This window comes from Stegostoma tigrinum, chromosome 33 (genome assembly GCF_030684315.1).
Source record: "Stegostoma tigrinum isolate sSteTig4 chromosome 33, sSteTig4.hap1, whole genome shotgun sequence".
NCBI lineage: Eukaryota > Metazoa > Chordata > Chondrichthyes > Orectolobiformes > Stegostomatidae > Stegostoma > Stegostoma tigrinum.
In genome coordinates, this window is record NC_081386.1 from 18,091,160 (window position 1) to 18,118,168 (window position 27,009).

General features: G+C 41.3%; 1 protein-coding gene across 2 annotated transcripts in view; it reads left to right on the forward strand.

Moving 5' to 3' along the window:
* The first annotated feature begins 1,229 nt into the window (after window positions 1–1,229).
* LOC125467318 (regulator of G-protein signaling 7-binding protein-like) overlaps window positions 1,230–27,009 on the forward strand; it is a 28,137-nt gene continuing 2,357 nt past the window's right edge. Inside the window, exons 1-5 of one of the 2 annotated variants that reach the window (XM_048562992.2) lie at window positions 1,230–1,456; window positions 1,871–2,037; window positions 11,280–11,410; window positions 15,281–15,440; window positions 16,492–16,562. In XM_048562992.2, coding sequence (XP_048418949.1) covers window positions 1,424–1,456; window positions 1,871–2,037; window positions 11,280–11,410; window positions 15,281–15,440; window positions 16,492–16,562 — 562 coding nt within the window. In that variant the 5' untranslated portion in view covers window positions 1,230–1,423. The remainder of the gene's footprint in view (window positions 1,457–1,870; window positions 2,038–11,279; window positions 11,411–15,280; window positions 15,441–16,491; window positions 16,563–27,009) is intronic. The other variant, XM_048562993.2, reaches the window with a different exon arrangement.

Sequence of the window (27,009 nt, forward strand, 5' to 3'; positions counted from 1 at the left end):
TTAAAATGTACCCCCTAGTCTTAAAATCTCCCATCCTGGGGAATGGGCACCTACCATTAATCCTATCCATACTCCTCATTATTTTGTAAATAAGGTCACCTCTCAACTTTCTATGCTCCAGGGAAAAATGTCCCAAACTATCCAGCCTTTCTTTATAATTCAAACCTTCTATACCTAGCAAAATTCCTAGTAAATCCCTTCAGAACGCTCTCCAGCTTAATATCCCTCCTGTAACCAGGCAAACAGAAATGGACACAGTTCCATTTGAAAGGGCAACTTTTGAGTAGAGAAACAATGAAATGAGGAATAACCTGAACAGATCAGTGAGTGTCAAAGGGGTAAATTTGCTGAGAAAGGTTAGGACAAGACCATGAAGGGGATTGAGAATAGAGGGAGAATCTTGGGAGTCAGCTCTCTGGGGCATGTAATGTGAGTGGAAAGGGTAGTTTTATGGAAAAGACATGGAGCAAAATTTAACTCAGCCAAAGTGAGGGTGGGAGGGTGCTGTAAATGAGTTGCCATTCGTTGTACAGAGCAATCTCAGAAGATGGAACCCTTGAAGCACAGCTCTCAAAGAAGTCCCACATGGATTGTTTCAATTGACCTGTCTTCACCAAAAATGTTAGGAAATACTTTATAAGAGAAATCAGACTTAAAATGGGTCAATGTGATCAAGTAGCTGACCCTGCAGTGTTTGCTGGGTGGCAGAAATTGGTTGGGTTTTTTAAATCCACTACAAGGGGCAATCCCATGTCAGTTACACCTTAAAGTGGCCGCCACCAGCTGTTTTCAAGACTGAAACAGGGACAGATATCTTCAACAGGTCATTCACTTGCTTTTTATTTCAAAAATATGTTTTATTCATTAAAACAATCTCTGTATGTACACATTGTCACAAATGCAGTGCGGTCCTCTACAGGTGCATATCAAGTAAACAAACATATATTTCAGTTTGACTCTACCCCACAAATCAAAGGTATCTCTTATACATACAAGACTATATTTACATACATTTGGGGCACTAGGAGGGTCCAATAACTAACAGATTCCCCCCCCCCCCCCACCACACTTCAGCAGGAAGACCTCAGACGGTGGTCCTTCTTTACTCGAACTGGGAAAGGGGCGCCTATGACCCCCCCGGACCAGGCGCAGTCTTATCATTGAAGACAAGAGGAGAGTCGAAATTGAAGATGTCCTTTCCTGGTTACGCCTGACTACAGCAAGGGGGGGGGGGGGGGGGGGCGCAGAAATTGACAAGACATTGAATTTCCATCGCATTGAGAAAGGAGAGGCGGTGCGGACGATCCGGGGCTCGTTGTGTTCTGCCCGCTGGATGGATACCGAAAGGACGGGGGACGGCTCTGCTTCCTGGTTGGAAACGTTGAAATGAACGAATGTCGCTGGCTGGGAGACGCGGGGTAACATGACAAAAGGACAAATCGAAGAATGTAACCTGGTAGGTTGGTCTCGTTACCGGGATTTCACTCCCTTCCTCTCGGCTGAAATGTATCACACAGCACCTTAGATCCAGTGAAGTCTCAATCAGTAAACGGGCAGTTCAACACCCCCTGACCCCTCCCATTCTTTAGATGACATGTCCATCCTGGGCCTCCTGCAGTGCCACAATGATGCCACCCGAAGGTTGCAGGAACAGCAACTCATATTCCGCTCCCATTATCTCTGAGTTCAACACCCCCTCCCCCTTTCAAATAGAAAACACTCAGTGTTTACAATTCGCCGCATCTTCTACACACAAACCGCACCCCATTCCCTAACTGAGGGAGTTTGGGATTTGACAGCCACCACAAATGCCCTGATTTTGTCTTGTGGCTTCCTTTTAACTCCAATTGTCCCCCCACCCCCCACGCAGGTCATTCAGGATTTGAACATTCAGGTCGCTCTCTTCAGGGAACTCGTCATCTCCATCGGCAACGGTTCCTGCGATAGCCCGGGCGTTCGCCAGCAGATCCGGGCTGTCAGGGCCACATGCAAGGCTCTGGCCAAGCAATCCCAGCAGGTCTGCTCTCCCCTGTACAGGTAAGCCCACCAGAACACAAATCGCACACCTCACCCAGGGATTTCAGCAGAGCCAGTTGCTGTCTCAGTTCTGTAGTGATTGAGAGGAGCCCAGCCAGGTGGACTTCATAGAACATGAGTTCCCTGATTGGGGCTGCTAATCTGGTCCAATCAGGGGGCCCTGGCTGACAGACATAAAAAGGAGGGTTGACTGGGATATCTAAGTTGGGAGACCATTAGACTGAAGAGCTAAAGGTCTCTAGTTCAATCCCAAACATTGGGAAGATAAGGCCAGGAGTGACAGACATATTGTTCATACAGACCAAGCTCAGTGGCAAGGACTCTGCATGTGTAAATAAAGGGCATCTTGATGACAGGCCTCTGTGGACCAATTTCAGTGGTGATGAGAGAAAAGCAGCACTTGAAGGTCTTTGGTTGCAACAGTTGTCTTTGTGTTGGGGTAAGCATTTCTGGTATCATGCCATTATCTGGGAAGCTTGACTCATTCAATCCTGCCATTAAAGGCTGGGTCCAGTATGTGGAAAGAATGCATTAGTTTTTTTCTGAGCAATGACATTGGGGCAGATGGAAAGCAAAGAATCATTTTCCTGACAGCTTGTGGACCCACAACATTTTTGATTTTTAGGAGCCAAACTTTCCTTTAGGCACTACATGCTCAAACCTTTCAAGAGTTGACAGATTTACTTAAGGAATATTACAACCCCAAATCTCCTCTAATTCTGAGATACTATTAGTTTTACTTGGCAATTCAAGTACCAGGGAAACCTGTATCAGGATTTTTGACAAGGTTACATCAACTGGCAGAGGCACGTGACCTTAGTTTCCCTTAATGAGATCCAGAGAGAACCTTTGCTATGTGGGATTAATAATGTAACCAAGCAAAAACACCTAATAGTTGAAGCCCATCTAGACTCCAAACAGGAACTAAACTGGCTTTATCATTGGAAAATGCAGCAAGTGGAGCATATGAGTTACAGGGTACACTGATGGAAGTGGATACCCTCGCCAGGCTGACCGAGCTTGGGGGACACCACTTGAGTGAAGGCATTTGCATGGCCTCACTCAGGACATATCCTGAACAGGGGGCTCTAGGTCAGCTCGCAGCAGAACCCCCAAACAAAGCCAAGCCTCAGCCAAATGGTTAAAATTTTCTTCAGGATCCAGGCTGGCAAGCCATTGCCATTGCTGCCAGCACGTAGGCCCGAGACAGCAAGAGTTCCACTAGACTTACGTTGATTAAGAGAACACATAGTCCAGTATCCAGGAGAGTGCACATCCTGGAAATTCTACGTACAGCTGATTTGGAACTGTTATATTGCTTAGCAACATTCAAATCAGAACCAGTCAAAATAAATATTCGGTTAAATTGTTACTCGGTTCTAATGGAGGTCGATGTTGGCACAGCCATTTCAGTGCTTGCAGAACCAGACCTTAACAAAATTCACTCTGGAATTCAGCCATCAAATTTGCACAAGGCCTCGAGTGGACTGAGGGATCCTTTACAGATTAAGGGTACAACTTCGGTTCTGGTCTCTTGTGGGAAGCGGTTGGTTCAGTCACCACTTATTGAGCCCAAGCTTGATGGGGAAAAATTGGTTGAGAAAGATTCACCAAGATTGGGTCGACAATTTTCAATTAGAAAATAGCTGCCTCAGGGCAGTCGTAATTAAATACCTGAAGTTTTTCAGGAAGATCTAGGGACTATCAATAGAGACAAGGCCACCTTGCATGTTGACCAGGAAGCAATTCCATGGTTTTGCAAGGCCCACCCAGTGCCGTTTGCCTTATGGACAAAAATAGATGCAGAAATCAGAAGGCTGGAAAGCGAAGAAATCATCAAACCTGTCCAGTTTGCAAAATGGGCAGCGCTGGCCGTACAGATTATGAAGCCTGAGGGGTCAGTTTGCCTTTGTGGAGATTTCAACCAGATGGCAAACTACTTTTGGCAGCTGGATAAACACCCAGTCCCTCTCATAGAGGATTAATAGGCAAAGTTGGCAGGGGCAGGGGGGGTGCCTTTCACTAAGTTGGACATGAACCTTGTGTACTTGAAAAATACGAGACTGCCATTTAGGGTATCATCAGCCTGTGCAGTTTTTCAGCAGACATTGGGAACATTTTACAGGGTCTACCCCAAGTTGCTACTATTCTAGATGATGTGCGAATAAAGGGGAAGACCAATAACAAGCATTTAGAGATAACAAAGTGTTGGGCTGGAAGAACACAGCAGGCCAAGCAGCATCTTAGGAGCACAAAAGCTGATGTTTCTGGCCTACCCAAAGCACAGTCTATACAGTTTCCTTCAAAAAGTCTGTTTTACTTGTAGGTAAGGAAACGTTACACAAATCAGATGGAAAATACCTCTGGGTTTTCAGTGTTTAACAGTCACATTCACAACACACCTCATGTCAGATCATAGCATCACAGAGTCATACAGTATGGTCCAACCAGTTCATGCCCAACATAATCCCAAACTAAAACTAGTCCCACCTGCCTGCTCCTGTCCCATACCCCTCCAAACCTTTCCTATTCATGTACTTATCCAAATGCCTTTCAAACATTGTAATTGTACCCACATCCACCAGTTCTCAGGAAGTTCATTCCACATGGGAACCACCCCCGGTGTGAAAAAATTGCTCCTCATGTCTTTTTAAAATCTATCTCCTCTCACCTTAATAATGTGCCCCCCCCCACCCCGTCTTGAAATCCCCATCCTGGGAAAAGACACCTACCATTAACTCTATCAGTACCCATCATTATTTTATAAACTTCTATAAGGTTGTCTCTCAACCTCCTACTCTCCAGTGAAAAATGTCCCAGCCTATCCAGCTTTTCCTTATAACTCAAACCTTCCATACCCAGCAACATCCTGGTAAATCTCTTCGGAACCCTTAGAGTTTTTGGCTTAAATATGCATTCACAGGATGTGGACCAATATTTCTTTCCCATTCTCAATTACCCACAAGCAGTTTAAGAGTCAGTCCCATTCATGTGGGCCTGGAGTAATGTGCAGGCTAGACCAGGTAAGAATGGCACAAAATAAGTTGCTGGAAAAGCCCAGCAGGTCTGGCAGGACTTGTGAAGGAAAACATAGAGTTAGAGTTAACGTTTTGGGTCCGCTGACCCTTCCTTAGAACTGGTAAGGGTGGCAGTTTGCTCTTGAAAAGGTTATCATTGAACCAGATGGAATTTTCCAACAACGGACAATAGTTTTACAATCATCATTATTCTCTTAATACTAGATTTGTATTGAATTCACAATTCACCATTGACATAATGGAATTTTGAACCTGCTGCCCAGAACATTCCCTGGGTCTCTGGGCTAATAGCCTAACAGTAATATCACTAGGCCATCACCACCCCGATTTCACATGAATTTCACAGAATCACAGAATTGTTACAGCACAGAAGGAGACCATTCAGTCATCATGCCTCCACAGGCTCTTCCAATAAGCCTTTTCACAGTGGCATTGTTGCACTTTGGTATTTCAACTTTTCCAAAAATGGAAATATCTTAAACCCTCTGTAATTTGCCTAAGTGCAACCAAATTTTTTCTTTTTAACTGCCAAATCTCTCAGTGGATCTGTGTGGTATTAGCAATTTTAGGAACAGTTTGTTGTTAATAATTTTTGAACTGAATTATCTGGTAGCTATCAATTGTTATGAGCAACATTTTCACTATGGCTCACCAGAAGCCTTATGCAAAGATCATTCTATTTGGAGGACTTTTTTATGTTCTACCACAGTCCTGACTTACAGACTTAAGAAAAAATTCAATTGGGTAACTACAGAACCTCACAGCAGGATTGGGGAAGTGACCCAGGTAAATATTTCTGATAATTGCAAGAAATGAATCAGGCCAAGTGCTGGAAAATAGGTTTGGAATACCTGGATGTTTGGTGATGGTTTTACAGCACAGCAGGCTGAAGGACCTCTTTCTGTGCTGTAAAACCTCTCAACTATGAGCTTGAATTGGCGTAGCACCTGTCACATTGCAGATATCATGAGTATTTAATTGTCAATGAAGTACTTAAAGTGTAGTGTCTGTTGTTTGACACCAGTGGTTTGCCAATGGCCGGTGCCTTTAGCAAAGCAAGGAATGAAGAGTCCCAAATTTGTGTCAGCCAGAGTGGGAATGGAACCTGCAATGTTGGCATTGTCCTGGATAACCCACTAGGCAGTAAATGAGATAAATGGCTAGATAGTTATGGCTAGATATTTTCTTCAGTCAGTGGTGGGCAAATTATTGGAAAGAGCTCTGAGGGATAGGATTTGTGATCACTTGGAAAGGCACAGTTTGATTCCTGATAGTCGGCATGGATTTGTGAGGGGTAGATCATGCCTCACCTGAAGAAGTGACCAAACACGTGGATGAAGGTGGAGCAGTGGATGTGGTATACGTGGATTTAAGTAAAGCGTTTGGTAAGGTTCCCAACGGTAGGCTCATGCAGAAGGTATGGAAGCATGAGATAAGGGGAAATATGGCAGATTGGATTCAACATTGGCTGACCCTTAGAAGACAAAGGGTAGTGATTTTTGTAAATGATTTGGATGAAAGAGTGGAAGGGTGGATTAGCAAGCTTGCAGACAATACAAAGGTGCTCATGGTGTGGACAGTGAATAGGGCTGTTCTAGGTTACAAAGGGCCGTTGATAGGATGCAGAGCTGGGCTGAGAAGTGGCAGATGGAGTTTAACCCTGAAAAGTGTGAGGTGATTCATTTTGGAAGGACAAATTTGAAAGCAGAATACAGGGTTAACGGAAAAATTCTTGGCAGTGTGGAGGAGCAGAAGGATCTTGGGGTTCATGTTCACAGTTCCCTGAAAGCTGCCACCCAGATGCATATAGAGTTGGTAAGAAGGCGTATGGTGTGTTAGCTTTCATTAATAGAGGGATTAAGTTCAAGAGCCGTGAAGTTATGCTCCAGCTATACAAAAGCCTGGTTTGGCCACATCTGAAGTATTGTGGCCAGTTCTGGTCACCTCATCACAAGAAAGATGTGGAAGCGTTAGAAAAGGTGCAGATTTACTAGGATATTGCCTGGAACAGAGGGAAGGTCTTACGAAGAAAGGTTATGAACGCTAGGGCTTTTCCCTTTAGAACAACGAAGGATGAGAGATGACTTGATAGAGGTGTACAGAATGATCAGAGGTATAGATAGAGTCGACAGCCAGAGACTTTTTCCCTAGGGTGGAGGTAGCTTTTATGAGGGGACATAGTTTTAAAGTGAAAGGAGGTAGATAATCGGGGAGACGTCAGAGGTAGGTTCTTTACTCAGAGAGTGGTAGGGGCGTGGAATGCATTGCCAGAGAGGGTAGTGGAGTCAGCTTCATTAGGGGCATTTAAGCAGCTATTAGATAGGCATATAGATGATAGTATAAGGTAGCGGTGGAGACCTTAGGTTAAGGGTAGAAGTTCGGTGCAACATCATGGGCTGAAGGGCCTATACGTGCTGTACTGTTCTATGTTCTATAGTGTCTATGGTTAGCTGTGGATAATTAAAGTGTAGAAATAGACCAGAATCATTTTTATTGATGACGATAAATTAATTTTAAGTGACTGTCTAGATTTCAACACAGGGGACTATTAAAGTGGATTAATATTGGTATAATTCCTGACAGCAACTCAATAAACTGCTGGGAGGAGAAATAGAGGAACAACAGAATCGATAGGACAAACCTGCAGCGAAAGAAAATCTTGATTCCTGCAATGTTAATGTTCAATTATGCAATCAATTATTTGATAGCATTGTTAAATCCAACCAGTACAAGATTGTGAATTGCAACAGAATCTTTTTACCACAGTGCTCTCTGCCATTATTCCTGGTCCATGACATGCTCAACCAAATTCAGATCAGTTTAGATGTTCTACCTAAAAGTTACACAAGAACAAAACATTGTGAACTGAAAACAACAAATGTTGGAGGTCGCAGCGGGTCAGACAGCATCCATGGAGCCAAAGCAAGCCAACACTTTGAGTCTAGATGAATTTGCTCCTAAAAAAATTTTTTTTAGGAAGCTGGAAGCCCAAAATGAAAACACAAGAATGTTGTGAAATGATCAGTAGATGAGAGGCTTGAAGCTTCAGGATAATGGCCCCTCTGGTTGAAGAAAAGAAGTCCTCAGCCCGAAATGTTGACTTTGTTTTTCTCTCTCTATGGATGCTGCTTGATCATCTGGATAATGGCTGAATTGCTTTGCTTAGAAGGAACATTTGCTGATGTTCTGCCGATCCTGCAGTCATAATAGCAAATCGCTGTTCCCACTGAAACTGGGCTCATTTGCAAACACTATAAACCTTACTGAAACCATCACCCGCAATTATTAGATTACCATATAATGCCAGTCACTGGGTACTGCAGGCAAAATGCAAAAACAAATGAAAGGTTACTTTTTCCCACCTTACCTCTAAGTCAGCAGGTTGGTTAGCTCAGAGATAATGGGAACTGCAGATGCTGGAGAATCCAAGATAACAAAGTGTGAAGCTGGATGAACACAGCAGGCCAAGAAGCATCTCAGGAGCACAAAAGCTGACGTTTCGGGCCTAGACCCTTCATCAGCTTTTGTGCTCCTGAGATGCTGCTTGGCCTGCTGTGTTCATCCAGCTTCACGCTTAGGTTGATTAGCTCAGTTGGCTAGTGTATAGTTCAGGATAGCACCAATGGCACTGGTTTGATTCCTGTTCCAGCTGAGGTCAAACTGGGACCCTAACTCCTCAGAATGGAGGTAGCAGTGGCAACTAGCAGTGGGAAAAAAAAGGGTTCAGAAATGAAATATCAGCAATGACTAGCTTTTGTGTTGTTTGTCAAGCTTATTCTGAAGACATCATGAGGAGATGTGAATTGGAGCTTTTTTAAATAATAATACCTCCATTAGCGGTATTCACATTAAAAGTCTGAATATTTTCTCTTTTTTCCCTATCCTGTGTGCAATTGCACCCAAATGCTGGTTGAAGTAACCTGTCCAGATGTGTCATGACACACATCAGGAACATGTAGGACTTAAATCAAGGCTCTAGGGCCACTCCCACAGCATCACAAGAGCCCTCAAATATACATACATAATGAAAGAGATGGATTTAACTTTGGAATAGGCACTATTTATCCCAACTCTTCTCTGAAATCCTGGAATTATTCCTGACATCCTCCCAACTGTTTGTACCTTTTGCTATTGTGTGCTTCTGTTTAGCTTTAACCATCTTTCTAAGATGTAATTATTCTATTTGCTCACCAAACCAGCCAGAGCATAAAACAGCTCATACCTTTCGTGTGCATCACTAGTGGAAACACAGTAAGCAATATACTGTTCATTTCAAAGTAAAGCCTTCAGAAAATGAAGTTTAATGAAATGTAAAAAGTGAATAATTCTAAGCTTGGATTGTTTAAAAACTAGAGCAGCTTATTTTAACAAAATATCAAATACAAATAAATATTTTGAGCAAATAAAATCTAATACAATTATAGCCAGTTTTAATCAATTATGCAACACTATTTTGTTCCAGTTACATCTTAAAGTGAGCTCCATATTGATTCAGATTCTAGAATGTAAAATAGATTTTAATGGGAAGATCTGTTACACCTACATAAACATTATACCTTCAAAATGGGAAATTACACATTTTAGTCTTATGTCAGTTGGGTGGCTGGTTAAGATTTATTGAATAGTGAATACTGGAAAGAAAATGTGCTAAAATAACAGGTTATTGCAATAAGAATGTACAGAGGTGTTAACTTGTTAATTAACTAATATGTTAGAATATGAGAAGTAAGGAAAAGCAATAAATGTCACTAAAATGTGATTGTAATCTCTTATTTAAAGGGGTAATAATGAAAGCAAGCAAACTCTATAATATTAAAACCGAGTTTCCAAAATAAACAAGTGGCTTTAAAAAATAATATATCCTAAATAAGACCCAAAATACTTCCTTTTGAAACATGACTTACAAGTCCATTTCACAAATCAGAATGTCCCTGAATAATTTACAACATGGAGAAATGGTTATAGAGCAGCTCCCATTGAATGGATGGTGGAATGCAGAAGTCAAATGCTTAACCATTGAGACAGATATTGTGGAGCTGATCAATTCCACAGCAACATTTTGTTTTAAATAGTGCACTTATAGATAAAAGCCAAGATTAGGTATTATATTGTCAATGCAGAATATGATTTTCTCGTAATCTATTGTTAATATCATCCAGGAATAAAGGAAATGATTGCTGAGAACCTCATTTGTTACTTCTGCCTCTCAATTTGGTATTTCTGCTGTCACCAATTAACTTCAACGTAATTGCACATTAAAACACAGGTCTGGTGACACAATGAGGACACTATTGTTTCTAGTTTCAACTTAAACTTTTAAAGTGCTTGTGGATGTTTGAAGACCCATACTAATCCATATTCACATTTCTCTTGTGCTTTCTCACATATAAACCATGTGAAAAATATCACAAGCTATAGTTTTACACCCATTTTTGCATAATATATATAAAATGTATGTAAGATTTGTAAAATATAAAATAATAGCACTATCTTTTAGATGATGCAGAGACCCAAATAATATTAAAGTGATCTACATTTAAAATAATCAATTATTAACCATCTAATTCTAGCCAGAAAAATGGGTAACTGACCAATAAATAAATTGATGCCCAATTCAATCGTTAGGTTGGCTTTGTAATGGGAAGAATTTCCACCTAAATAGATGGAAGTTTATTTACATATATACACTTGGGTGTCATGATGACTGTAAAGTCCAGATTGCCAATTAAATGTATAAATGGGCAAAGCATTCATAGGATTCTCTTCGATCTAACAACAGGCTTGGTTGATTGGCTTGCTCCAAGTAGAGGTCAATTTTCATCTTACTGAAATCAGCATTCTGCATTTATTTCCTGCCCGTGGTCTACCAGCTTGATTCTATTGAGATCCAAACCTCCTGATTATGTCATTGGACTGATCCCATATATGCCAACATTCCCTTTTGTCTCACAAGATAATCTCTACCCCTAACATTTGGGCCGTAGATCAAAAGGAAACAATTTGTGCCTGTGCTATTTTATATGTTCAAAACCTTGCATGTACAGAAAATGTAATTTCTGCATCTCTATTTTAACAAGTATTAATAAAATATCTGTACCCATTACTTATTTGAAAAACATTTCAAGGAAAAAAGCATGACAAAGCCATGCAAAGAATGCATTTTTGATTTAATAGCTGCTAATTTTTGTGTTGCAATTTTTATAGCCTAGAAGATGAAGACTTGCAGCCTGGTATCTGCAGAATTCATATACTGTTTTATGGGTGTCTGGAGATGTTTATAACTGAAATGCTTAAATCGTTATATTTAATGGAATCTTTTCAAATTCGAAAAACAGGTATTTTTGAATTTACTGACATCCTTACAACTAGAAAATATGTTTAATTGGAAATTGATGATGAAGAAATGAATATGTATAGAAAAATATTTGTCTGTTTTGAAATAGACATGTTTATATGCCAGGAAAAAAAATTATACCCTTAGTAAAGGTATACTACCAGCAGTAATCATTGCACTTTGGAAATAAGCAGGATAAGGAGATTATTAGTAGTTATTCCGTTCTCTGTATGAGTATAGAGACCAAAGAAAGTGATTGTGGAAAGCAGTACCGAAGCTGGATTTTCTCTATTAAATATTCCTACTGTGGAACCATCCACAGGTTGAAGAAAGGAGTCAGTTTCAATAGAGACTGGATTTTGCCAGATTGCAGTAGATTTGATCAACTGCAGATTCAGATAGTGGATGCTGTCATTTCCATTTGTGAAATGCATACAACATTACAGTGTAAAACTATTGCGTGTCCTAATAAGATGCTGGAAATGTGGTAGCAGATGGGGTTATTGTACAACTATGATCAAATAATTTATTTTCTTTCACAAAATGTATTTTGATTTGATTTGACAAGTTATTGCATTATATATAAAGAAAATTAATTTAAATTATTTTCAGTTAAAGTAACAAACCAAAGTATCAAATAATCTTAGATTTTAGAAATGTAGACCTAATACCTTATTTGAGAGTAAATTGAATCAATTTTATACCTGGAACTCTGCATTTGGCTGGTATTTATTTTGAATGTATTAAGCTGCATTATTGGAAAGAGAAAGGTGGAGTTGGTATGTGTGTAGGGGAGGAGGAGGGTGTATGGAGATGATGGCTATAAAGATATTCACTGAATTTGATCTTGGTGGTTGACAGGGATAAAGAACAACTGGGCGAGATTTTTCTTGATTCATTTGAATTATCCAGAGAGTTTACAATTTGCTCCAATACATTGCTTTGTTGTGATGTTAAACACTCACTGACAAGCCTACAAAGAATAAAGAACAGTTGTGTTCAGTACCGGCATGGTATTGGAAAGAACTCCAGCGGCGAGAATAAAGCCTTACATTCTGTATCATGTGAACTGTTTAAACTAATACACAACTGAGTTGCAGCTGTTTTGTTTCTGATATGGCTCTTGTGGTTCTGCTGTAATCACAACCCAACTGGTAACTCAATGCAGCCACAACGTGCTAACGTTCTATATACTGATCTAGGTTAGCAGGCCATCTCTAAAATCCATGGTCTATATAATCTTGGCTTACGTCACGTCCAATTTTCCTTTGCACCTTACATTTTACCAGTTAGAATATTTAGCACTGGATGGATATAAATATTCTAGTGTGCTAATGCTGTTCGTGTTGACAAGTTGAATGGAATCCATTGTTCTACTAACTGTTTCAAATATTTTCACTGTTCGTTAATTTTGGTATTATTCAGACGTGATTCTAATGTTAAAGAACTGAATGTTTATGGCTGAAGGGACTTAAGCATGCACCTCAGGGAACAGTTCACCCTAAAGAATCTTGTCCAACTTGATCATTATTAACTGTTGAAAGGTAGCGTGTCATTTGTTTGGTCCCCCTCCACTTACCAATAACGATTTAATCATAGCCTACCTGAAGATGGAGAAATAATCAATCTGCAGAGAAGTCTGTAATACCAAATATTATTTCCAATCCCATTCACAGTCATTGACAAAAAGAGGAGAAACAGAATAAGGCTAATAAGTGGTCTCCGATGGCCCTCTACATTTTTTCTTTATTCTTTCATGGAGTTTGGCAGTGCTATTTGTTACCTGTTACTAACTGCCTTTGAACTGAGTGACTTGCTAAGCCATTTCTGAGGGCAGTTAAGAGTCGACCACACTGCTGAGGAGCTGGCACCATACGTAGGCCAGACCTGGTAAGGGTGGCAGATTAGGACATTGAACTAGATGGGATTTTACTTAATCAATAACAGTTGTCATCACCACCTTTAATTGCACTTGCTTTTTATTTCACATTTGATTAATTGAATTTAAATTCAATCGATTGTTTTAGTGGGTTAAGAGCTGTGGTAAAAGTTACAAATATATATTTATGATTGTGGTCACCGGACCCAAACAATCGATTCACGTTGGGAATTACACTTGCCCATTTAACAACTTAAGTTATTTGAACAGTACCTTTTGTCTTCAGATTGCTGAAATGTAATTCTAGTGAATTGTTGTTTAGTTGAGATATTTCAAAGCACGGAAATGCATATTTATAGCATCAACAGAAAGGGGTTTTCCCTCTATTTACGGCTGCGATACTAGTTCCAGGTCATAATGTTAAACTTAAGCACTTCTAGAATTAGTTATGCCATGTAGTCAATAACATTCTTTTCCAGATGCCAAACATTACCAAAATGATGATGACAATAATGACATCCATTTGTCTCAGGATTGGATAACCTGTGCCCAGGTGCACGTCCGTACCATTGAATATTGTCTGTTGCAGACATAAAGACTAATTCACGAGTGACAGTTCCTCTGGAGATGGCACAAATAGCATTGGCTCAAGGTTGGCTGGTGTTTCTTCTTTCTGACAGGTTTGCTTTCCTGCTGCCCGCTCACTGATTTTGGCCTCTTTTTATATCCATACCCTTTCTCAACACCTTGACTCCAAGAAACTGCAGTCAGCAATGAAGACTTACCACATCACGTCTGATCCCAGTCAGTTTGAAATTGCACTTACAGATGTCTTTGTATCACAGGTCTTTGTCTTGTGCTTAAAGCAAGCTCACCATAGAGTATGACTTGAGCAGACCAAGTCAGTTTAACAAAATCTAACCCTATCCCTACTCAGTTTGCACGACCTAGCCAGAGTCTCCACTGTTTCAAGAGGCCAAACATGCCGGAGATCCCTGTACCTTGGGTACTTCCATACTCAGCACTCTCTCCTGCCAGGAGAGGCACAATGTCGGAGGCAGTAGAGGTGAAACCTTCTCAGCTGTCTAGCGAGTATTACTTATCCATGCTTTGCAGCTCTAAATGAGGGATTGCAAGCCTGGAACACAAGGAGCTTTGTATTTTCAGTTAGTTTGTTATTGACCCACACTTAATTTCTCAACTTCGACAGAACAGCTGCAATTTGCACAGAATCCCTATAGTTTGGAAGCAGGCCATTCAGCCCATCAAGTCAAGCTGACCTTCCAAAGACCATGCCACACAGTCCAGCAACTCACCCAATCTTTATGGCCCTGCATGTCCCATGGCTGATCCACCCAGCCTGCACATCTTTGGATCATGGAGGAAACTGGAGCACTCAGAGGGATTCCACAAAAACACTGGGAGAATGTGCAATTGCCCAAGGATGGAATCAAACACAGGTTCCTGGTGCTGAGAGGCAGCCATGCTAACTGCTGAGCCATTGTGCCGTGTCTTTTATTTGGTGATTTTGGCATCAAAGTAAATGTCAATTCCAGAGATGTGAAGTTTTCAACAACCTCCATTATGAGGTTGTTAGTATTGATGGAATATGGAGTCTCTACCTTGTGGCTCAGAGGTTTGGTCTTCCTGATTCGGTTCAGGACTCCTTGCAGGCCCAGGGGAAAAAGTAGAATGACTGAATAGATCTATTGATGTTTTAGAAAATAATGATATTTCGAAGCTGAATTCAATGCTCTATCAGACAGGTGAATGTATACACACACACACACACACACACACGCAGATAACAAAATCTGCTCAAAAACAATCTTTTATCTAACTATGCTTAATGAAGAAATCCAAAATGAAATGAATTTACAGATCTTAATTGGAAATAATTTAAACATCAACTGTTTTCATAATAATAAAACAAAATACTATTCTTTCATTTTTTCTAAGCTGCTAATACTTAAAAAATGTCTTCTACTTCAGAACAAATTATTTGTCCTGTTCCTGGAATTCCTTATGAACGTGAAGAGGAACATTCCCAGGCGCCATTTCTAGAAGATGTTACCTACTCATCGTCTTCACAAGAGCTGGACATGTTGGCATGTCACTTAGATACAGCACTGGAAACGGAATCTACAGAAAGGTAAATTCTTTGAGCTTTAATTGGGCCAAGATGTCCTTTCACAAAGGAGCAGACCAAGTCAGTTTAACAAAATCTAACCCTATCCCTACCAACTGGAAGCATTTAAGCAAAAAACAAATGGCTCTGTGACTCAGTGGTTAGCACTGCTGCCTCACAGGGCCGTGGCTCAGGTTCAATTCCAGCCTAGGTTGACTGTCTGTGTGGAGTTTGCATGTTCTCCCCATGTCTGTGTGGGTTTCCACTGGGTGCTCTGCTCTCACATTCCAAATATGTACACATTAGGTGATTGGGCATGCTAAATTGACCCATAATGTCCAGGGACACGCAAGCTGGTGGATTAGTCATTGTTAATAGGGGGTTACAGAGTTCCGGGGAGGGTTGGTGCAGACTCGATGGGCTGAACAGCCTCTATCTGCACTGTAGGGATTCTATGATACAAACAGCACTAATTTCAGATTGTCAGTATCAGTTTAACTATTTTCTTGGATAAACCCATGGATCAAAACTCTTCAGAAGTAGCTTAAGAGTCCTTCTCTGGGTCAACATAAAACACAGGGTGGAACAGTAACAGGTGGAATTAGGGGTCAAATATGCTGCTTCACAGAAGTCTGAGTAAATTAATTTCTTTTTCAAAGGCACAGAAGGCTTCTAAAGAGGACTCAGCTCAGACCTATGAAAAGGCATTAAAAATCACTGAGTCAAATGATTCGTGAATTTGTACTTTTATAATTGATCAATTTAATCAGGGCATGAGTTTTATATTTGACTAACCTTTTAACATTCTACTTTAGGATTTTTTTTCCATAGTAATTATGTTTGAAATTGTCACAATTTATGCTATGAATGGAACTCCTGAGTGAAAAATAGGAATCTAACTCATATTCAAATCATGGTAATTGTTTCATAATTTGTTTGTTTGTTATGGGTTTAGCAGTGATCAGACAGGCATTGAAGCTCAATAGTTCACCAGTAACAAGTACATAAATTATCAGAATTATATCAAAAAGATTTTAAGAAGTATCTGAAAACTATTTTACATTTGCTATTTCAGTGATATTCAGGAAATGCGGTACCTTCTGAGAAATCTCAGGGACTTCATACCACATTATCTTAAAGTACAGGGTATGTATTTAGTATATTTTCAAGTGTAAACAGATAACAATTGTTTAAATTATACCCTCGAGAAAATGTGTTTGACTTATATTTGCACACCATTTAAACACACTTCACAGAGGAAAAGTGTAATAAACATGTTAAGAGTATAAGTGTTGTGCTTTTAAAGAGTGATCAGGCAACAATAGCAGCTTTGAGGTGGCAATGGCATATAACACCTCTGGCTATGTGTTCAAATCTAATGATAATAAAGTTGCATCTCACTACTGTAGTTTAAAATGAAACATTACTTGGGAATCTCAACCTGATTCATAGGCATGCAAATCCAAACACAAAAAACGATGAGAAAATTCACTTTCATTGATCATAGATTTTCAAATCGGGCCCATTGGCACCCAAGGATTCATGGACTAATCTGGAGGCCATCAGAATTCTGTCCTTTTTCTGCGTTTGTTAACAAACTAATGTGCTATTTTTGTGGTGACCTACTGATAAAGCATGGTTGTTCATGAGAGAAACGTGACTCTAGAAGTGAGCCTAAGAGCGGGAAATAAACAAAAATGGAGGAGGTGAAATAAAAGTGGATAAAGCACATAACAGACGTGAAAGATGGAGAGGGCAAGAGGAACTGCAGGAAAGAAGTTCTAAGTAGTGAATCAACATTTTGTCTGAATGTAAAAAGGGGAGACAGTAATAGAATAGAGGTTCATAGAATCCCTACAGTGTTGAAACAGGCCCTTTGGCCCAACAAGTTCACAGTGACCCTTGAAGCATCCTACCCAGACCCATCCCCCTATAATTCACACACCCCTGAACACTATGGGCAATTTAGCATGACCAATCCACCTAGCCTGCACATCCTTGGACTGTGGGAGGAAACCAGAGCACCCGGAGAAAACCCACGCAGACACAGGGAGAATGTGCAAATTCCACACAGACAGTCGCCCGAGGCTGGAATTGAACCCGGGTCCCTGGCTCCATGAGGCAGCAGTGCTAACCACTGAGCCACTGTGCCGCCTATGCAGTGATTGTTTTACTTTATTCGAACGTAAATGGGGTAATGCCACTGATCATGATGGTAGACAAGTAATACAGAGGTTCAGGCTAAGACCTTAACCACAGCAACAGCTGGTGGTTGGAATTCAAATTTGATGGATGTCCTTTGGTTCGCAGTTTTATTTTATTGACTTGAATGTAGGTATTGGCTCCCACTGATTGCCTAATTCTAGGTGTCCTTGGTGGTGAGCTGTCTTCTTGAACTGCTGTAGACCACGTGCTGTAGATTGACCCACAATGCTCTTAGGGAGGGAATTTCAGGGTTTTGTTCTGAGGAAGGATCACTGGTCCTGAAACATTAACTCTGACTTTTATTCCCCCCACAGGTGCTGCCAGACCTGCTGAGCTTTTCCAGCAACTTCTGTTTTTGAATCAGCCAAGTGGGTTGTTTTGTCCTAGATAGTGTCAAGCCTCGTGAACACCGTCTGGGCAAGTTGGGAGTATTCTATCACACTCCTGACTTGTGCCTTGTAGATGGCGGACAGGCTTTGGAGTGTCGGGAGCAGTATTCCAAACATCTGACCTTCTCTTATAGCCACTGTATTTATAGAGCAAGTCCAACTGAGCTGCTGGTCAATCATAACCCCGATGATGTTGATAATCGGGGATTCAGGGATAGCAACGCCATTCAATATCAAGAGCTGGTGATTAGATTGTCTCTTATTGAAGATGGTCATTGCTGGACATTTGAGAGTTTATGGGGATAAAGTGGGGGCTTATGGATCTGAATGCTCTTTGGAGGGGTGATGCAGACTTGACAAGCCAAATGGCCTCTTTCTGCACTGTTGGGATTTGCTAACTCTATGACACCTATTAGCCTCTTTTAGACATTAGTAAAGTTATACATTTTCACTAGAAACACATGCATATTGCTTCTACACCACTGAACTCATTACAGTCTTGGCCCAAGCATAGACAAAATAAAATAATTGTAGAAGCAGGGCAAGAGAGACCGTGCTTACTAAACTTGGCCAAATACTATCTTTGTGTTATTGTGGAGGCCTCTCAGAATTGAAGCCAATGGGAATCAGAGCAAGACCTCTCAACCTCTAAGTCATACTTAGCAGAATGAAAGATGGTTGTAATTCTTGAAGGCCAATTGTCTCAGTCCCAGAACATTGCTATAGGAGTTCCCTAAGGCTGCCCAAGGGCCCCATCTGCAGCTGCTTCAACAATAACCTTCCCTCCATAAAGTTGGAAATGGAGATATTTGTGTAACATTTAATAACATTCACAGCTCCTCATATACTGAAGTAGCCCAAATCCATGTGCATAAATACTTGAACAACATTCAGGCTTTATCGATAAATGACAACTGGCATTCATGCCAGATAAGTGGCAGGCAATAGCCATCTCCAATAAGAACCTTTCTTTCACCCCTTCTCTTCCCCTCCTGCAACAGCGATAGTGTTCCCCTTATCCTCACCTACCATCCCACCAGCATCCACATCCAGAAGATCATCAGACACCATTCCCACCACCTCCAGCAAGATGCCACCACCAGACCCATATTCCCCTCCCCTGTCTGCTTTCCGCAGGGACTGTTCCCTCTGGGACACTCTGGTCCATATTTACTTTACCCCCAACACCTCCCCACAGCCCTATGGCACCTTCTCCTGTAACCTGCCCATTTACCTCCTCCCTCTCCAGTATCCAAGGGCCCAAAACATACCTTTCAGGTGAAGCAACACTTCACCTGCACTTCCCAGAATCTAGTCTACTGCATTTGCTGCTCACAATGCGGTCCCCTCTACATCGGGGAAACAAAGTGTAGACTTGGCAACCGCTTCGCAGAACATTTATGTTCTGCTCGCAAAAAAGACCTTGAACTACACTTCAATGCACCACCCTGTTCCCTGGTCAACATCTCTGTTTTTGGTTTGCTGCAGCATTCCAGTGAAGCCCAATGCAAGCTGGAGGAACACCTCATTTTCCACCTGGAGACTCTACAGCCCTCTGGACTCAATATTGAGTTCAATAATATTAGGACCTAAACTCTCCCATGTCCCAGCCCCCCACCCCACACACCAGCCTTGTTGCCACATAGTGACTAACAACAGAGGGTATGTAGTGGCAGGCTAACAGTCCCCATTAACAACTATTCACCCTCCCAGCCTAATCGTTAGCAACTCCTTTGTCTGTCCAACTGTCTCTCTCTCTCTCTCTTTGGATTCTATCCTATCATTTACTTCCTACCCCACCCACCTCCCTATTTTCTGCATAATAACTGAGGTTTTCGTAGCCACCATCAGTTCTGAGGAAGGGTCACCGGTCCTGAAATGTTAACTCGGCTTTCTCCTCCACAGGTGCTGCCAGACCTGCTGAGCTTTTCCAGCAACTTTGTTTTTGTTCCTGATTTACAGCATCCACAGTTCTTTTAGTTTTTACTAAGAAAGAGCCTAAGCATGTCCATCACCAAGTCCCTCACTATCAACATCCCAGGGGTTACCATCAACTTGAAACTGAACTGGACTAACCATATAAATACCATGGCTACTAGAACAACCAAGGCTGGGAATCCAACTGTAATTCACCTACTGTCTCCAAAGCCTTTGAAAACTCTACAAGGTACATATCAGGACCATTGTGTAATACTCTCCAATTGCCTGGAAGACCATGGACAAACAACACTCGAAGTCTGATACCTTCCAGGACAAAGCAGATCACTTGATCAGCACCCCATTCACTGATGCTTAGTGACTACCAAGCCTTCCTTGGCAGTACTTTCTAAACCTGTGACTTCTACCATCTAAAAGGACAAGGGCAGCAGATGTATGGGAACACCACGACCTGCCAATTCCGTTCCAAGTCAATCATCATCCTGACATGGAACAACATCACTATCTTTCACTGTTTCTGAATCAAAGTTCTGGAACTTCACTCTGTTAATAGCACTTAATGTACTTACGTCACATGGAATGTAGTAGCTTATACTAGAGTCTCACCCCTGTATTCTCACGGGCAATTAAGATGGGCAATAAAAACTGGCCTTGGCAGCAGACCCCAGATCAAATGAAAGAATTAGAAACAACTCTTCACTATTTCTCAGCACGTAAGAGCTTCCTCCACAATAAAGCTCATTTGTAGCAATAAGCTTCAACAAAAATGTCTGATGCAATGAGATGTTATTTGACTATGGTTTTTGTTCAATTTGTTGAACATTCCTCTCTTCTCTATCTCTTGCTTGTTACACTTTCTTCCACCTTTTCACATTTAACTTTCCATCAGAGCTATTCTGTGTTAAAATTGGAGGAAGCTGCCTGCAAATGATAGAGTGGGGGAGGAACCCCAAAGATCCTATGATCACGATTCCAAAAGGATGAAGAGGAATTGGCTGTGCAAACAAAAAAACAAAGTGCCTTCTGCTAGTTGCAATTACATCCTAACTGACCACTTTAGGAATGTAAATACATACTGAAGATAAGGATCTACACACTGTGTGGCTGTTTTAATGACCGATTTGAGAATATTCGCTGCTGACTTTGAGTGAAATTGTTCTTGTTTTCATAATGCACATCACTTTAGCACAAGTTGTGGATACAACTTAATATCGTTCCACTAAAAGGCAAATTTTACTGCACTTGCATTTGTATAAGGTGATCTGACTGAAATAACTCCGCAAAGAGTGGTATCCCATTACTGAGTTACCTTATTATTTACACTCCAGTATTTGTCACTGGTCCGGCTTCCTCTGAGTCAGCCCTCAGAGTGAACAAAACCTATGACACTCCTGTTTATCTGTAACCCACACTCCCTGATTGGAGCTGTTAACCTAGTCCAATCAAGGAACTCCTATTCAATCATATCCACTTGGCTGACCTCATTACAATTATTACATCTCTCTGACTCTTAAGTCCAGGGACATAGGCCTGTTCTGTTTTTTGTAGCGTCTCCGGTGGCATTTTTTGTACCAGCTCCAGTTCCTCCGACTCAGCCTCAGATACAGGCAGTGTGTACTGCACTGTAGCCCATCTGTTGCATCTCAGGAGAATTTCATCATCCTCTTCAGGTGGTAAAGTTGTCAAGACTGCAACATCCATTATGTCCACCTCAGATGCCATGGTTTCCTTGATGTTGGGCGATGGAGGGGTGGAGAGAACCCATGGCTCCAACAACCTTTCCAGCTCCTGCCCTGTTCACGAGTTTGCAGCTTTCATACGGGCCACGTGCTTACTTAGGACTGCCTCACCTACCTGAACTTTGTACATCATGGGACCTGACCTCGCATCGACCATGACTTTTACCCATGCAGGGCTATTTCTGTGGTTTCGGCACCAAATTTCACCTCCTGAAGTAAACACTCTCTCTTATTTAGAGAGATTTCCAATGTGTCTGGCGTTGGTGTTTCTGATGCTGTTTCACCCACCCCTCCCACTTCTCGCCATTAGAAATACTACTGGACCGATCCCTGTAGTTGTGTAAGAGGCGGTCCTATAATCGAATAGGAACTGAGACTGTTTGGTATCGAATGAAGCTGTAGGCTGTTTGTACAAGCCCGCCCTCAAAGTTTAGACTGTTTTTTTTCTGCCAGACCCATTGGACAGTGGCTGGTAAGGAGCTGTCCTTATATGTTGACTGCCGCTTAACTTCAGGAAATACTCAAATTCTCTGATGAATGATGGCCTGTTGTCTGTGACCAACACCTTCAGGAGCCGGTGTATTGCAAAAGATGTTCACAGTTTTTTTTTCTGTTGTCATCCCCATCTTTGATGAATGAACTCTATGCAAGTCCAGCCACTTTGAATGGGCATCCACAATGATTAAGTAGATTTAACCCATGAAAGGACTAGAATAGGTGACGTTTAACTGAGTCCAGGGTTTACCCAGCCATTTCCACTAAAATGGATGAGCTGCTGGCACTGCCCCATCAACACTACTATGTCTGCACCCAATCCTAGCCAGACATAACATCTCACCAACATCTTCAGTTTGTAAACTCTGGGGTAACCCTGGTGGAGTTCAGCCAGTATCTGATGGTGACCTTTGCTCGGGACAATTACTCTTGCTCCCCCTCCTCTAGTGATTTGGTCTCACCGAGTCCAGAAATGTTTCAGTTCTGGTTTTGATGGCCCTTTTGTTTCCTCCATCACCTCCAGCTGTTTCAGTTTTGCTAGGACCAGATCTTTCTATGTCCAAAGTCTGATACTGTCAGCTGTGTCTGAAAATGTGTACGGAAAGTTTAAAATCAGAAAGGACTCTTCCAGTGGAAGCACCATTGGTGGTGTAGTTGCCAGTGGGAGGTAGCTCAGGGTACCCACATATGCCACATGGCTTCCTAGACAGTGATCCAACTCGTAGTTGTATGCACTTAGAATAGAAGCCCAATGCTGAATTTGACCTAAAGGTATGGGTGACATGGCCCTGTCTTCTAAATAGCCATAGCAGGGGTTTGTGATGTTAGTATTACAAATTTATGTCCATAAAAGGTATTGGTGGAAATTCATCACACCTAAGATGAACACCAAACTTTCCTTCTCTATCTGGGTGTATTTGCAGTCTACATCAGCCAACGTGCAGGAAGCATCCCGGTACATTTGACTGTCTGCGAGCCAACGCTACCTCATGACATACGGGGAAACATCACATCAGCACCAGTTCTCATTTGAGATCATGATGTGCCATCACCTTAGATGACAATAGCTGCTTCTTCACTTCCCTAAAGGCTACATCTTGGCTACCTGTCCATTTCCAAGACGGGCCTATTTTCAATAGGAAATCTATTGTGTCCAAGAAAGAAGCTAGGTTATGTATAAATTTTCCATAATAATTCACCAACCCAAGGAAAGATCTAAGCTACAGTACAAACATGAGAGCTGGAGCACCTTTAAATCACCCTCAATTTATCTAACAATGGGTGTAACCCAGTCTTTTGACTTTGTAGCCCAAGTAGGTCACTTAGGGCACCTGAGTACACAATTTTCCCTTCAAAGGCATATGTATGCCTTGGAAAAATGTCCATGCCCAAGTGCTCTTTATTGGTCTTCCTTGTAATTAACATGCCATCCAGATAAATGGCAACCTGGGGTAGACCTTATAAAATGTTCTCCATTGTCTGTTGAAAATTGCAGAGGCTGATAATACCCCAAAAAGGGGTATATTGGCACAACATATTGGTACAAACCCTTAGGGGGTATTAATTGTAATGTAATTTTGAGAATCCTTATCAAACCACAATTGTAGGTATGCATGCTTATGTCCAGCTTCGTGAAGGATAGCAACACCCCCCTCCTCCAAAAAGCTTTGTATGCACATCATCGATGCAAGGGATTGAGTATTTATTCAGCTGTGAGATGTGTTTTTCTGTTTGTTTAAAACCCCCACAGAGGCAAACTAATCCTTTGACCTTCACAATTGGAATGACAGGTGCTGCCATTCTGCAAACTGTACTGGTTTGATGATTGCTTCACTTTCCAGCCTTCTGATTTCTGCCTCTACTTTTTCCCCGCAAGGCAAATGGCACTGGGTGGGTCTTGTAGAATCATGGAATTGCTTCCTGGTCAACATGCAAGGTAGCCTTGGCTCTTTTTAATGCCCCTAGACCTCCCTGACAAACTTCTGGATATTTAATGAGGAATTCAGTCACACAGCCAATTTATAATTTACTACAGTGGAAGTGAACCAACTGCTTCTCATAGGAGACTAGAACCAAAGTTGTACCCTTAATCTGTCATGGTTCCCCAGTATAGGTTGTCAGTCGAGTTGAGGTCTTGTACAAACTTGAGGTTGGAGATGAGAGTGACTTTTGTTAAAGACTGGCTATGCAATCACAGATACAGCTGCACCGATATCAACCTCCATTGGAACTAGGTGACCATTTAACCAGATATTTGATTGTTTCTGACACAGATGTTGCCAAGTACTTTAACTATTCCAAGCCAGAGTGGGTGGATTTGCCAGGGTGTGCTCTCGCCTGGATACCAGTTTATGAGTTCTCTTACTCAATTTAGGCCTAGTAGACTCTTCTGCTGTCGGATCCACATACCAGCGGCAAATGGTGGCCTGCCGGCCTAGATCCTGAAGAAATCTTTAGCCATTTGGGAGGTTTGACTTTGTTTTGGGGTTTTGCTGTGGGCTGACCTGGAGTCCCTCAGTACAGGACATGTCCTGAGTGAGACTATGCAATTGCCTTCACTCAAGAGGTGTCCCTCAAGCTCGGTCAGCCTGGTGAGGGTGTCCACTTCCATCGGAATACCCTGCAACTCATATGCTGCACTCACCGGTGTTTTCTAATGCTAAGTCAGGAGTCGTGCCTGTTTGAAGTCCAGTTGGGCGACAGCTATTAGCTGCTTTTGGCATGGTCACATCATTAATCCCACAGAGCCAACGGTCTCTCAGCATCTCACTCACGGTTCAACCAAAGTCACATGCCTGTCAGTTGTCTTAACCGTATCAAAAATCCTGACACAGATGCCCCTGCTTTGAACTGCTGAGTAAAACTGATAATGTCTCACAATTAGAGGCTTGGGTCTTAATATTCCTTAAGTAAATCAGTCAACTCTTGAAAAGTTTTTGTATTTAGTGCCTCAGGGAAGGTTAGGCGCCTAATAACCAAAAATGCAGTGGGTTCACAAGCTGTAAGAACTACTCATTGTTTTGCTCATGGCAAATGAAAAGCACATTCTTTCCACATGCCAAGCCCCATCTTTGGCATCAGGATCAAATGAGTCAAGTTTCCCAAATAGCAGCATGATGCCAGAAATGCTTATCCCAATGCAAAGATCACTGGTGCTTGTGAATTTCTTTGCAAGTGTTTTTTTTCCCCCTCATCATCTTTGAAACAACTCCACAGAGGCTGGTATCCTGTCACTAAGTCACCCTTTATTGACAATTGGTCCTGCTTCCTCACAGCTAGCTCACAACAGTGAGCAGAACCTCTGTTACTGCTGTTTGTGTGTTAACCAGGTTAACAGCCCCACTCAGGGAACTCATTCTTGACATCCAGCTGGGTGACCACAATACAATCACTACGTTGACAAATATATCTGTTAAAAATGGCAAGGTTATAGATTTGAATGAGTAGGATAGAAAGCAAAATACCCATTCTATTAAATTGGTGCCGACAGTGGAGGAGATAGTTGTATTTTTTAATCCATAGCTCAGCAATACAGATATGTATTTTACTGCATTATTATCATCATCTGGGTGATAAAGCAAGGAAGGGAAAACTGGACAAGGTAAATGTATGAACATCATTGTGGTTGGACTGTAACTTCGTTTCTCAAGATGTTTTCAAAGATCAATTTCACATGTAAACATTATAATATAAGTATTGAAATGCTAATTACTATAATTGGTTAGACAATTTTCTTTCAAATAGATACCTTGGAGAATTATGGTATCCATTCACTTTCAAGATTGTCCTCTGCAATCTATTCCTGGTGTACAATGCAGGCATAATTACATGTATCCCATAGTACATTAGATAACAAGTACTGCATGTGATGAGGAGGTGTTCCCTTTCTCGTTTGCTATAGGGCTATTACTTTAAAACATCTGGAAACATTTCGTATACAAATATTTTTTAATTACACAAATTTAATAGATGTAATAGGGCAGCAGAGGCATTTCATCAAGATGATACCTAGGATGAAAGACTTGAGTAATGTGGGGAGACTAAAGAATTAGTGATTTTTCTCCTTGTGAAAAATTAAGCAGAGATTTGATTTGATAAAAAGGTTATGACATTTTAGAATACATTTCTCAAAAAGGTGACCGAGCAGATGTAATATTAACTTTTTAAATACACATCCAATTCTCCTTTAAAAGGAAGATGATTTTAAATTGTGAAAGGAGTAGGTGAGTGTGTGACTAAAGAATTGGCAGACACAAGTACCTCCTTCAATTCTATGATTCCATGGAGATAAAACTGACATGACAAAAGCAGTATTGCTGAAAATTTGTAGCTTTAATTTAACACAGCAAGCTGTGTTGTCCACTCATAAGATTATGCTGTTAACTAGACTATGTACTGAATTGTCTTATGCAGCTCAAAGCAGTAGTACAACCAAAGCATGTCATTGGATGAGGATTGCTAAAGTAAATGTGTGAAATTGTTGGAACTGAGGTCAAGGAGACAGTTTTAAAAAGCAAATCATCATCTAGGTTCCTGTATGGTGTCTCCAGATAGCAGTATTACTTTGGCTGAATTATATAGTTGCACTAACCCCTTTTCAAAAACTAATGCGTGATGTGGGCATCACTGGCTGCCTACCATGGATTACCCATCCCTAGTTTTAATATGCCTGAATCTTCTCAATCAAAAAAGGATTGAATTGTTCATTTCTGTGATTTATGCAGGTTAACGCTAAGGTTAATTAGAATCATAGACATTTACAGCATGGAAACAGACCCTTTGGTCAACTTGTCCATGCCAACCAGATATCCTAAATAAATCTAGTCC